Here is a 13498-nt window from a genome sequence, read left to right as displayed (position 1 = left end):
ATTGTGAGGGTTGCCTATCCCTAGAGTACTATTAATGTTAATGTTTAAGCTCCTATGCAGTTTGTTGGTCTGTTGACACATATGGAGTTACTTTCTATGACAGCTGTATTCATGTTTGAAGGGATCTTTGGCTGAATGTATGTTGTTATGATGTCACAGGATGCAGCTTGGCCCAAATCTGCAGATAATTTGAATCTGTAGTAATTTTGAACCAGTTGCAGGCTCCTCTGAATAGAACAGAAGTTGCTTGGTTTGCTTAGTAATTCATTTCTGTGATCACAAAATCATAAAATCCAGGAGGGACAACTAACAGGCTAATTCTGTACCCTTAGCTAGCAGAAGTCTGTAATTTGATAAGGTTCCACTGTTTAACATGGAACACATTAATGCCATCCATAATGTCAGCTGCCATCTTTGGCATTAAAATGCATTAGGAAGTGATCTTTTATTTTCAACTAAATGAAAAATCACATTTATCCCCATAGCTTTTTTTTTTATAATGATACATTTCCACTTCCCTCTAATCTCCTCCTGAATTTGCTTAATTTACCTTGTAAACCTCTATTATTCATATGCTTAAATTATTAACTTTTTTTTTATATAGCCAGACAGATGAATGGATTTAAAAACAGTGTATGTCATATTGAATAATGCATCATTAAATATGAATAATATTAAAGACAAATGTCAGAAACCACTTCATATGGCAGACTGCAGGTGTGGGGACAATGCTTGTTTAAACTGAGATGAAGGTTATGTAACAAGGACATACCTTGTTTTAATACCATCTTTCAAGTAAAATATTTTTAACACCATAATTAAGAAAAGAATAATAAAAAAAAAACATTATAGTAATATAACTATGATTTTCATAAAACCTCATTTTAACACAACGTTTTTAACAGTTTATGTTTCTGGATTCATATATTTTTAATTCATATTTAAACTGTTGATTCTAAAACATTTCAAAATGTTTCCATATTGGATATGGATCTCTTGTTGTAATGTAATGTCTTTTAGTAACGTTTACCTGTTGAAAGTCCACATCTAATTCTATAACATTTCCATCACATTGGCAATGAACAGTCAACTAGGCCTGTGAGATATTACATGCATATGTAATTGTATTTCCTGTGTATGATATCACAATTCAATGAAATTCAATAACATGTACTCAGAATAAGTTAGAACAGAATAGATTACCAACCCTTGTCCATGTTGTGTATTGGCTCTACAGTTGTAAGGAATTGCTAGGACAATGCCCTGCCAGACCACCAGAGAGGATACTGGCAGATGCTTTGCTATAGTTTGTTTAAAGTCATGTGATTATGTCATGTGATTCTTTACCTCAGTTCTCATCTGTTTCTTTTTTTAATGAGTTGTTCTATATATACCTGCTCTTCTGTATTTGTCACGGCCGTGCATGTTCATTTTGTATCACGATTGAGTTATGTCTAGTTAAGTGTTTTACATGTATACAATCAAGGAATGTTATACTGCACTTGGGTCTGATTGGCAGTTTCTATGGGAACGTGACAACAATTCAACAATTTTATATAACAATTGTTCTTATTCTACTTATTGATAAGTAGAAAGTGAATAATGATGCTGGTTTCTTCTGCCCTGCTCGGGTCAGCACTCAGACACATTCATACGCTTTGGCAATCAGCTCAATGTTAATGTTGGATATGTAGATATTAGACAACTGATTTTTAAGCATTATATAAAGCAGCACATTAATTTACTGCACACAGTTCCTTATTTTTACAGGTGATAATATTATTCTATCAGTCCTACTCTCTGTAAACCTGAAATTAAGAAAATGTTGATTTTTCATTGTTTGTTCATTGTCAAGGGGGGCACGGTGGCTTAGTGGTTAGTACGTTCGTCTCACACCTCCAGGGTTGGGGGTTTGATTCACGCCTCCACCTTGTGTGTGTGGAGTTTGCATGTTCTCCCCATGCCTCGGGGGTTTCCTCCGTGTACTCCGGTTTCCTCCCCCGGTCCAAAGACATGCATGGTAGGTTGATTGGCATCTCTGGAAAATTGTCCGTAGTGTGTGATTGCGTGAGTGAATGAGAGTGTGTGTGTGTGCCCTGCGATGGGTTGGCACTCCGTCCAGGGTGTATCCTGCCTTGATGCCCGATGACGCCTGAGATAGGCACAGGCTCCCCGTGATCCGAGGTAGTTCGGATAAGCGGTAGAAAATGAATGAATGAATGAATGAATGAATGAATGAATGTTCATTGTCAATGAACAAAAACAATTGAACAAAATGAACCTTAGATAAAGTCTCTACTAAAACAACTGGAGAAACCACAAACGTTTTATCTCACATAGGCATGAACAGACTGCATACAAGAAAATCATCCATACTACTGAAATATGGTGGCAGATTAATAAAGTTGCAGCAGATGGTCCAGTGCCGATTGTGAAGATTACTGAAGCAGTACCGGGATATTTTAGCCACAGACCGGGTTTCCTCTTCCAGGAGAGTAAAACTTAGTCATAGATATGCAAATATGTAAATTACCACAGAAATTGATGCAAGAACACAAGGCAGCAATTAGATGTTCAGATTTAAACTCTGTTAAAAACCTATGTTCTGAATTGAGCAGAATTGAAGACTGAAATTTTCTACATGCAGTCCAAGCTCCGTCTACAAGCTTGTTTGACCTTGGTAGAGTCTCATTGCTGTTATTCCCTTTAGGAGAGATGTCATCAAATATTAACTCTAGGCTAGGGTAGAACATAAATATGAAATTAAAAACAAAAGTTTAATTATTTGATGTTACAGAGGTTAAAGGTTCTGTAGCATTGAAGTCTCATATGAAATCAGAAACACATGGATCACTGGACTAAATTTAGCACCGTAGTGCTTGCACTTGGCTTTAAATCTTTTCTAAAGCTTTCCAAAAAGCTCTTTTCTTGTCAAATTCCTGACACAATCACACAGCGAGCAAACAGCCAAACCATGGTAATAACTTTCCTCCACCAGCTAAGAGCCCTCTCAATCCCTTTCAGTTGAAATGTTGAAATTAGGGGATTCAAGGACTTCTTGGGTTTTCAAATTATTTGATTTCTCTGACCTTTACCTCTGGCACTACTAAAACACTCACTGCAAATCCAACTCATGGTTATGAAATTAATTATGGTTGATGGATGCTGTTACAAATGAACACTTTTATATCTAATGATAATTTGTAGAGATGAGTCATCATGCATATAACATTATTCAGAGCAGCAGTACTTCAGCTACTGGCTAATGACTGAAATGTTGAGTATTTAAATCCCAGGATTTCAGATCCCTGCTGGCATCCCTGACCCTATTTCTCATCTTAAACCTCAACCGCTCGGTTATATTCTTGGAAAGTATTTGTTCGGGAAGATTTCTTTGGATTAAATCTAATGCCTAAAGAAAAAAATTGTAATCCATGACAGTCTTGAGTGCCAGTGTTCTGACATTGAATGACCTGTACTTTGTTTAGGGATATGTCTATTAACACAGGCTGCACTTCTAACATTCAAGGTGACAAGTAGTTTTTAAAGAATTCAAAAATCCAGCATATGGACCCTGGTATCCGGCATAGAGACAGGTGGCTCTGCAGTTTGGGATAAACTTAAAAAAAATACATCTGCTCGAATCAGGTAGCACTTTGCAGAAAAGGAAGCTCACTGTCATATGGGCCCTGTCACAGACAGAATTAAGGTCCACTCGAGAGGTGCAAAGAGCAACACTCTGGGCTGACAGATGGTATGACACATCTAATTCACACGAGGGAGGACTTCGAGTGGAAAACGGAAAAAGAAATGAGATTCCGAGAGTCACTTAAGTGCCAGTGCACATACTAAACCTAATGTAGTGCGCTGATTTAAGATTTCAAAGTCAAATGTCAAGAATTGCAATTGTGCTGATTTCATTACAACATCTATGATTGAGTGGCAGTAAAGTGACTGTTATTGCAAGGTAGCCTGGTTTGGTGAAGCAGACACCGTTCTGTGTGATTGGTGGGATATTAACCCCTTTCTAAGGTTGTTGTTTTTTTTTTTTAATTTCCTCACTTTATTAATGTAAGGGGACACTGTAGGCAATATAAACCACAGTTTGTCTCTGTCTCTTCAAATAGTGATTCTAACAAAGCGTTCTGAATGATGTATACTGACATTAAAGCCATTATAAGCACATTAAGATCTTACCTTACCATAAGAGAAAAAGTGATATGATTTGTTTAATATATTAACTGAACACCAGGTTCCAGTAGCCGGAGAAATGCTTCAAATTGTGGATTTTAATGAGAGAGGTAAGCATATGTTGAAGAACGTTTATTTTTATTTGTGAAGTAAAAAGCAATTAATATGAAATTGCACAGGGACACAGGGTTTAGACATGTACTTGTATGATGTTTCTTAAAGGTCATCCAACTGAAAGTGCATTTATGGTGCAAGTATGGTTAAAAAAAAGGTATTCCTGATTCATAAAATGTGCAGTTAGTACATATGGCAGGTCAAAAAATGCAGCTAGCTATCTGTTAATTTTCCAATTAATTCATACATTAAACCTTAAAAACAGCATGAAATTTTAATCTAAAATCATTCATTCATCATCACCATTCATTTTCAGTAACTGCTATATCCTGGTCAGATTCACAGTTGAAATGGATTCACAGTGGTTCCGGAGCTAATCCCACCGAAACACCAGCTAATCCCACCGAAACTACCAACTAGCATGTCTTAGGGAGGTGAGAGAAACCCAGACTAATCTCACATGAACAATGGTAGAACATACAATTCTTTACACAGACATTACTACATGCTGAGGTTCATACTGAAAAACCCTGCAGTTGAGAGGCAGCAGTTCTACCCGCTGTGTCACCATGCTGAAAACAGCATAATGAAAATTTAAAGAGTCCCTTTTTAGTCACACTGGATGGCAATAAAAGCTACTGCCTCCACCCTCTTTGGTTTCCGTTTGAGACAAGTTCATATATAAACTACATCTAACAATCTAGGAAGCATGGACAATAGAAAGCAATCGTGAGCCTGGGGTCACATCTTTCTGAAAGACTCAACATGGAGAAACTGCTTATTATTCTAACCGTTTTTCTACAGCTATTTCTGAATCTGAGTCATATTTCAGAGTGGCCTGAATAATTCTTATATTCAAGCATTTGTTCATTATGTTGGTGTTCATTTATATTCAGTAATAAGAAGATTCATATTTTCCTTCTAACTCCCTATATACTGTATGTGCAATCTATAAAAAAACAATCTATATATATATATATATATATATATATATATCTATATATATATATATATATCTATATATATATATATATTCAATCTAGGGCACTACATATACATACTACATATTTATATATAGAAATTTCAAGTCATGTGACCTAAACCTTTTCTACCACTGATCATAAACAAGAACAGCTATGAGTCTGTTAATATCTTATGTTAATGCAATAACTACTGGTGTTTTTTGCACAGGTGAAATACGCACAGGTGACTACAGCACATTTGCATCATCACTGGTTTTCATGGTTAATACATCAACTGAATCTGTTTTGAACTACAGAAGGGAACAATTAAGGAAAATGGTGCGTTATACTGTAAATATTGCTTTTACTTGTTCCGAGAACAAGTGTTCAGGGACACACTGACAACCACCAATGATTATATGAAGCCTGCTTATTTCTGTCCGGATCAGCTAAAAAGACAATGTTTTATACTGCAAAACAAAACATTAGCTGTTCATTTAAATAAAATTCCCTCCAGATACATACCACACCAGGACTAGCCAGACTCGGCTGATTTTCTTTCACCCTGTCTCCCATGTTTAAAATTGATGACTCTAATAGTATACTGTAAAACTAAGGACGTCAAATTTATTTCATTTATTGTAGTTCACATTTTAATTTCTTAAAATATTTGAATGCATTGAAATATTAATTCCATACTGCCACAGACAGACATATCATTGCCTTCTTAACAGTTTTAAACAACAGCATTTCTTTTGGCAAGTTGTCAAGATAAAGCTTTTGTGAACTGGTGTCATCAAGGGCTGATCTGCTGGATTTTGTTCAAAAACAAAAAAACTAGTAGCACTAGTAGTTTGAGAAATCTAGGAGGCTGTCTTCAATTTAATCAAAAAAGCAGCAAACATGATTTGTCAACATTGTGCTCGTGTGTTTACTTTTCTCATAATGAATTCACAAATGAATGCAAAAGCGGGGGCTTTTCTTCTAGAATCCAAAATTTTTTTTTTTTTTTAGAAAATAATAACATTTATTGTCATCGTTTTAGGCACAACAAAATATGTTGGTCCATCCCAAACCAGTAAAATCCAGTACAAATTTTCAGGGTTACAATAATGACAACCGTATTTATGTCAAAATTCTGCTAATTATGGCTGAATGTTGCTAACTGTTTGTTTATTAGTAAAGATTTCACTTGCTTAATACTACATCTAACTACATTTTGTGTCATCACAACCGTATGTGCTTGTAGAACATCCCATTACAGAATTAGTCCCCTTTTGCTGTTATTGAAAAACACTTGAAAGACTTTCCACTAGATTTTGGAGATCATTAAGACAGAAGAGCATTAGTGAGGTTGTGCTCTCAGTGTACAGTACTAGTTGATTTCAGGACACTTGAGTCCTTCCACTCCAACCTTGGTGAACCATGGATCTCGCTCTGTGTACAAAAAAAAAAGCAAAATGTCAGGTTTGGGCCTCTTAGGGGGTTTTTACACCTGGTCACTTCATGCGTTTTCTGTGATCCGATAGCTATCCGATCGTAAAAAGACCAGGTGTAAATGCCCTCCGAAACGGTTTCAAGACGGATATAAATCCGATTGCTCAAACCAGTTCAGGAGGTGGTCTGGGATGCATTTCAGATGAACCTGGACAGGTGTAAATGAATGTGGTGGTTCAAGCCACATACATCAGAGCTAAACTCCTCCCAAACGGAAGTACGTCACTCGCAGGTGACTCACGAGTCGTGCATCGCGCCAGAAACAAATATGTTTTCCCATCAGTGCTGGCTCCGATCTTTCACCCAGGTGTCTCGTTTGGTCTTAAAATGCACTGCTGCTGCCAGCGAAAATGCAGCAAACAGTAAATGCTGTTTTTTGTAGCAACCGCATACACCAAAGCATGTTACATTTCAATTACCCCGGAAATGAGGTAAAATATATTTGCATATTGGGCGGGAGTAGAAATATCGGATTCATATCCGATTCACCAAGACGCATTTATTTGGCCTAATGTAAATGGAACAGTTTTAACAAATCAGATAGCTATCGGATCAGAGAAAACACATGAAGTGACCAGGTGTAAAAAGGCGTTTAGTTCCAGTTAAAGGGAAAACGTAATGCTACAGCACAAAAGACATTCTATACAACTGTCTGATCCAACTTTGTGGCCGCTGTTTGGGGAAGAACCGCATATTGGTGTGACGGTCAGGAGTCCGGTTACTTTTAGCCATGCAAAGCCACATGGTGCGAGTCTCTGCTTTCTTCTACTTTAATTGATCATTAACTCTTTGATATGACGGTGTAGTGGTGTGCTCCCATTTATGAAGAAATTCCTGCAGCATTTATTTTCATTGTCTTTTAAAGCTAATAAAATCTAAATGCAGTAAAGTCTTCCACTGTGGCTTAGTGAATTCTGTTAGGACCAGTGCTGTAAGAAAGAGCAAATCAATGGAATAAAAAGAGAACTGATTCAGAAACATGCACAAAATCCCATTTGGTTAAAATGCATCTGAAAAAATATTTGATTTGCAGTTCAGTAAGCAATATCAATATCTACAATAATTGTAGCAAGTACAGTAAGCAGAATAATACGTTTTTGGAAAACTCATACTAAAACATATATAATGCATTGTTGTTATTTTTTTTTTATCTAATCTGTAAATCTAAATCAAAAGTGCAGATGTGGACTTTTATCAAACTTGTGGTCCTTTCTATCTAATATAAAGTGCCTAATTGTACTGTACAGTTTATTAGAAGACACTTGGTTTGTGTTTTTTGGGCTCAAGATGTAAATTTTATACAGACCTTACACAATGTCATTAATTTGCTAGTCTTCCCTCCAGTGCTTGATTAATATCTTACACTGTTGTATAAAATTGTTTTTTTTTTCTTTTTTCTTTTTTTTCATAAGTAAATTTGGTTAAATGAAATTTTAAAGTGCATTAATTAAATCTTTCCTAGTTTTAAAATGAATACAAATTTTGAGAAATCATTGGGGAAAAAAGAAATATATTTTACATAACTGCATACATGATGAAGCTGGAAAATAGTACAGCTTATGACCTTAGGCAGCTTTATTTAAAAAATAATAATAATAATAAAAGAGTATACTTCCATAACTGTCTTTTTATTTGCAGCAACCTCAGACAAAAACAGCTCTAACGCAGCTCATCTTATTTACTTCTGTCCTTCAGCCTTGTATTTACTTCTATATTCAGATTTCTTTGCTCGAATATTGGATGGCTTGCTGAAAGATTTTATTGTATTTGCTCACTATCACAACTCCTGCAATAATCATGGTGAGTCTGATATCCATTAGCTGCACTGTATATCAGGATAAACTGGGGCATTCTAAATGTATGTGAAATGTAAATAAGGGAATAGTGGGTGAAGTTGATACAGAACTCAGATCATGGCTCTTTTTAATGCCATTTCATGAGTCAGACACAGACTTGTTTGTATGTCATTCTGTGCACTTAAATCTGTGCTTGTTTCTAAGCAAGTCTGCTGAATAGGGGCCACTGTGTATTATAAAGCAATACTACTAAAGAAACAAAGCTGGCTCAAATCCAACTTGATAAACCAAATTAAATTCACACCACAATATTAACAACAAATGACAATATATAGAGAGCAAAACTGGACATTCTGCTATGCAATTTTTTTCTTATTAAAGTAAGAAGTTCGAATATTTATATCAATTGGTACATGGACTAAGAAAGCTAAGCTAATAACCCTACGATTTTGATAATAAAACTGTAATATTGATGTTGAGAGAAAAGAATGTACAGTTCTACTCCCATACCATAATACAGAGACCAGTGAGGCAGAAAGTGCAAAAAGCAACAGAGGGCCTACATTATGTAAGAGAGCTATAAACAAATCTATGTGCTTTATAGAAAACGAAGCAGCCTGTAGAAATAAAAATGAACTCAGCACACAATCAGCTACAGGCTGAGAAACCTCGACATGAACAAATGCTATTGTCTAATGCAGATTTTGATTTACACTTGAAGATAAATAAAGGAAATGTTGCAACTTCCTTCACACCTCCACTTCCCTTCTAATCGGTATGCCTTAAAATAGAATTTACTGCACACCTTCACAGTGTGTAAAGTGGTTTTCAAACAAATCCTGTAGATATACATTTAAATAAGATCAGTGAAAACATTAGTATTAGATATTAATAGAGTGTACTGTAATGGAAGGAAAGGATAACTGATTAAATGTGGACTCCTTTGCTTACACAACAGTTTCTTCCTACTTATGCATTCCTTTTTTATGGTACATAAAGTGTTAGAGTCATTACAGCTGTACAGAGGTTTAGTGTTCGTTGCAAGCTCCGTTAATCAGACACAAATACAACATTCACACAGGACTTGATTCATTCATCATTAATGTACAAGAGAAGAATTCATGTTACTCTAGCTCTTTGGAACAGTATTTCACTGTAGCAGAGATGACACTCTAACACTTTCACAAAATGCCACACTGTACTGATAAAAGCCTTTTTTTTGTTTTTCATAAGAATAACTTAAGTTATATAAGAACCACCACCAGGGTGGTAATGACGTCACAGAAGTAGATGTGTTGCCAACAATAGCACATACACAAGTGTTTCATTCCTCTCATGCCACAGCAATTTACCAATCGTAATAATTTCAATAAAAATAATTCATTAATTTATCATTAACATACAGAAAAGGCAGAAAGGTAAGAATATTTTTGATTCAGTTTTATAGTAGAACTCTTGCACAATATGGTACAATGAATTGATTAATAAAAGTACATGTTTTTCCTATAAATAACTAGTTATGTAAGTTATGTGAGATCCCTTCCGGGTGGTAACAACATCACATAATTTGATAATTTGGCATTAACCAAACATACCCATGTGTTTTAATCGTCTTATACAACATCAATATGCGACCATATACTGTACAGTTGTAATAATAATCATAGTTTTACCAGTTATGGTTATATTAAACATTGGAGAACAACCATTAGACAAATTAGTTTCTGTTTGTACATTACAGCAGTGTAAACAGTCGTTCCCTCCTCAGCTTCTACGTCCTTCACTCTTAAGATGTTAAGAAGACAAATAAATGCAGCTCATCATGTAACCAAGAAACTGGAATTCATCTCTTCCATTATGAAAACTTTCAAAGATTCATCATATAAACAATTATGGTATATTATTATCGACAATGGATTCTTGTTTCATGTATATAATCATCCTTAGATGATGGCAAGTATCTGTCAGGCCAGTCCCTGTGAATGAGCTGTTACTATAGAAACAATAACTTATTCAACAGCACCGTAATCTAAACATAAAATAATTTATGATACAGCTGGTACTACTGTACATGTCGAGCTGTGCAAAATTCCTTCTTCAAATTCAAGAATTTAAAATGTCTGTGGTATAATTGACATTAATTCTTCATCACATTCTAAGGGGAAAAATAGATACTCTATCTATCCCTGATAGAGTAAGAATATGATAAACACACATACTGTTACAAAACATACACATACAAACATGTACAAAAATCATCTTTTTTTTAATATATTTAAACAATGATGCAACTTTTTCCCCTCACATTTGTCAGCTTTGTTCTAAACTAAATGAATCTTTGCAGCGTGTGGCTGTGGTTAGAAGGTACCACAGGCCACGCTCTGTTTCATCTGAGACAGAGCCCCGCTGTGGCTGGCACCATGCTCTGGGCAACACTCTGAGATATAAGACATAGGAAAGTTCACATGCACAAAGACATAGAGGAGGATCCTCTCCAACCCTAAAGAACTGAGACCGAAGTTGGCAGATACAGAGTGAGTGTATGTGAGTGTGTGTTTTTATATTAGTGTGTGTGTGTGTGTGTGTTTTATATTACAAATAAATAGCCACTGAGTGAATAGTGATATTACGTTTATGGATAGTTCTGAGTAATAATTAGTGAAAGTAATGATTCCCACAAAAGACATTAAGACAAACGTGTGTGTGTGTGTGTGTGTGTGTGTGTGTGTGTGTGTGTACAAGGGTGCAAGTGCAAGTGACAGTGTGGGTGGGAGAGAGGCTGAGAAAGTGAGAGTCTGTTTGTGTAAGAATGTAAGTGATTGAGAAAGAGTGTGAAAGTGAGTGAGCATGTGAGAGAGAAAGAGAGAGAGAGTGTGTGAGAGAGAGAGAGAGACAGAGACAGAGAGAGTGTGTGTGTGAGAGAGAGAATGAGTGTGTGTGTGTGTGAGAGAGAGAGAAAGAGAGAGAGAGAGAGAGAGAGAGAGAGAGAGACAGAGACAGAGAGAGTGTGTGTGTGAGAGAGAGAATGAGTGTGTGTGTGTGTGAGAGAGAGAGAGAGAGAGAGAGAGAGAGAGAGAGAGAGAGAGAGAGAATGAGAGAGAGAGTGTGTGTGTGTGAGTGTGTGTGTGTGTGTGAGAGAGAGAGAGAGAGAGAGAGAGAGAGAGAGAGAGAGAGAGAGAGAGAGAGAGGTGGACAAACAGCGAAAGAAAGGGTGGGAGAGAAAACCAAAGGATGTGTGTTGTGTATGTGTGAAGCGTATTGTGCCAAAATGGTCCACTCTATTTGTCCTTAGTGTTCTTATGTAATCACACACATCTCAACAGCTTACACATTCCAGCATAGCGCACATCCTTAACATCTTCTTAGAATATTAATCTTTAATAATAATAATTTTAAAAAAAAATCTTTGTAAACACATTGAATCAATTAATGAGTCTATAGATTCCAAATATTCGAATCGACTCCTCGACAGAAAAATACAGTAGAAACGCACGAGCTCATGTCCTCAGCGGTACCTTTCCTTAGCGCGCGGCATCGTAGCAGAAACGCGAAGAGAAGGAAGCACTTACTTTAAGACGGCGCTGTCTCCCTGTCTCACCGTGATGTTGTCCTTTAAATAAGAGTCTCCGCTCCGAGCTGGCACTCCTGCAGGCACAAGGAAGAGCAGTCTCAGAGCCAGAACTGCCAGGCATCTCCAGGGCACAACTACATAACCACATAAGCCCATGTTTGTTTGTTTGTTTGTTTGTTTTGTTTTCCGCTGTTGCTGCACAAAAAACTTCCCTAACTAAACCGAGAGCGCAAAAAACAAATCAAACGTGTCCGATATCAGCGGCTTGTCTCCAGTTCAAATTTCCAGCCAAAGCGCTTTTTATTCCAAACCAAACACTGTCCTCTTGGATATTCCTCGAAAACTTCCGACGCCTTTCGCCTGGATGAGCTGGAGATGAAGGAATGACGCAGAGCTTCACCAAACGCGTCTTTAGTGATGCTCTGATGAAACCAACACTGCACTGAAAATCCGTGTTATCAAACTGCACAGCGCATCGTTCGAGCCGAAAGCGCAACGCAGGCTGATATTCCTTAGAAGAGAGAAAGAAAGAGAGACAGAAAGAGAGGAAGAGCAGATGTTCTTCCCGTGGTTAGGTCACAAGGAGACTGACGGACCATCAGCTGCAGCTCACAGATCTGGATTGGAGCGGAACTGGAGCGCTGAATGAGCGCACGCGGGAAACGACAGTGCGCGATTTTCGCTCTCTCTCTCTTTCTCTCTCTCTCTCTCTCTCTCTCTCTCTTCCTTTTCTTCCCTTTTTTTTCTTTTTTTTTTTCTTTTTTATTGTGCAGCAGCGGTGTGAGAAAAAATAATCTGTTGAGATCAACCCACGCTAAAACACGCCGGCACAACACTAAACGCGCTCTTTACGTACCGATCATAACCACGCGTAAAAATCTCATAAAGCATCTTACAGGCCTACTTGGTAAATATATTCTGTTCATGTCTAGCCCAGAATGGTTTATGCCTTTTTTATGAGCCCAGTAGAGCGCAGTTAATAGACAATTCATAAAGTCTTATGTAACAGCAGTTCAAAAGTGTTCTCCCAGGACGCACAGGAATAAATCTGTCACACATCATCGTCCTCTAGCTGAATTTGGTTGGGGAGATCGAGGACAGTTATAACACTACAGACAAAAAAGGTAAGATGTTGTCAATGACATAGCACATACCTACCTATATATAGGGCAATGGCAACAATATAATATCATGTATTATATTTAAACCCCTAAAGGCATCCACGATAGAAAACCTCATAGCCTTTCCTTCAAGAACTATTCATAATGTGTATAAAATGTACAAAGACTGTGCTATTTTCTATACACCATGGCAACTAAACTAAATTCTTCTTTATGCTTCTTTTCCTGCCTAGTAACTGCAACACT

At 36.9% G+C, this 13498-nt stretch overlaps 1 protein-coding gene across 1 annotated transcript in view; it reads right to left on the bottom strand.

The window, feature by feature from the left end:
• opcml (opioid binding protein/cell adhesion molecule-like) overlaps positions 1–13124 on the bottom strand; it is a 129679-nt gene extending 116555 nt beyond the window's left edge. The window contains exon 1 of the mRNA XM_060896334.1: positions 12130–13124. Within this exon, the coding sequence (XP_060752317.1) occupies positions 12130–12287 (158 nt within the window). The 5' untranslated portion in view covers positions 12288–13124. The remainder of the gene's footprint in view (positions 1–12129) is intronic.
• Between the last annotated feature and the right edge of the window lie 374 nt (positions 13125–13498).

Source organism: Tachysurus vachellii, chromosome 20 (genome assembly GCF_030014155.1).
Source record: "Tachysurus vachellii isolate PV-2020 chromosome 20, HZAU_Pvac_v1, whole genome shotgun sequence".
Classification (NCBI taxonomy): domain Eukaryota; kingdom Metazoa; phylum Chordata; class Actinopteri; order Siluriformes; family Bagridae; genus Tachysurus; species Tachysurus vachellii.
The sequence above is the reverse complement of the archived record's forward strand: the minus strand, read 5'-3'. Positions and strand labels throughout refer to the sequence as shown.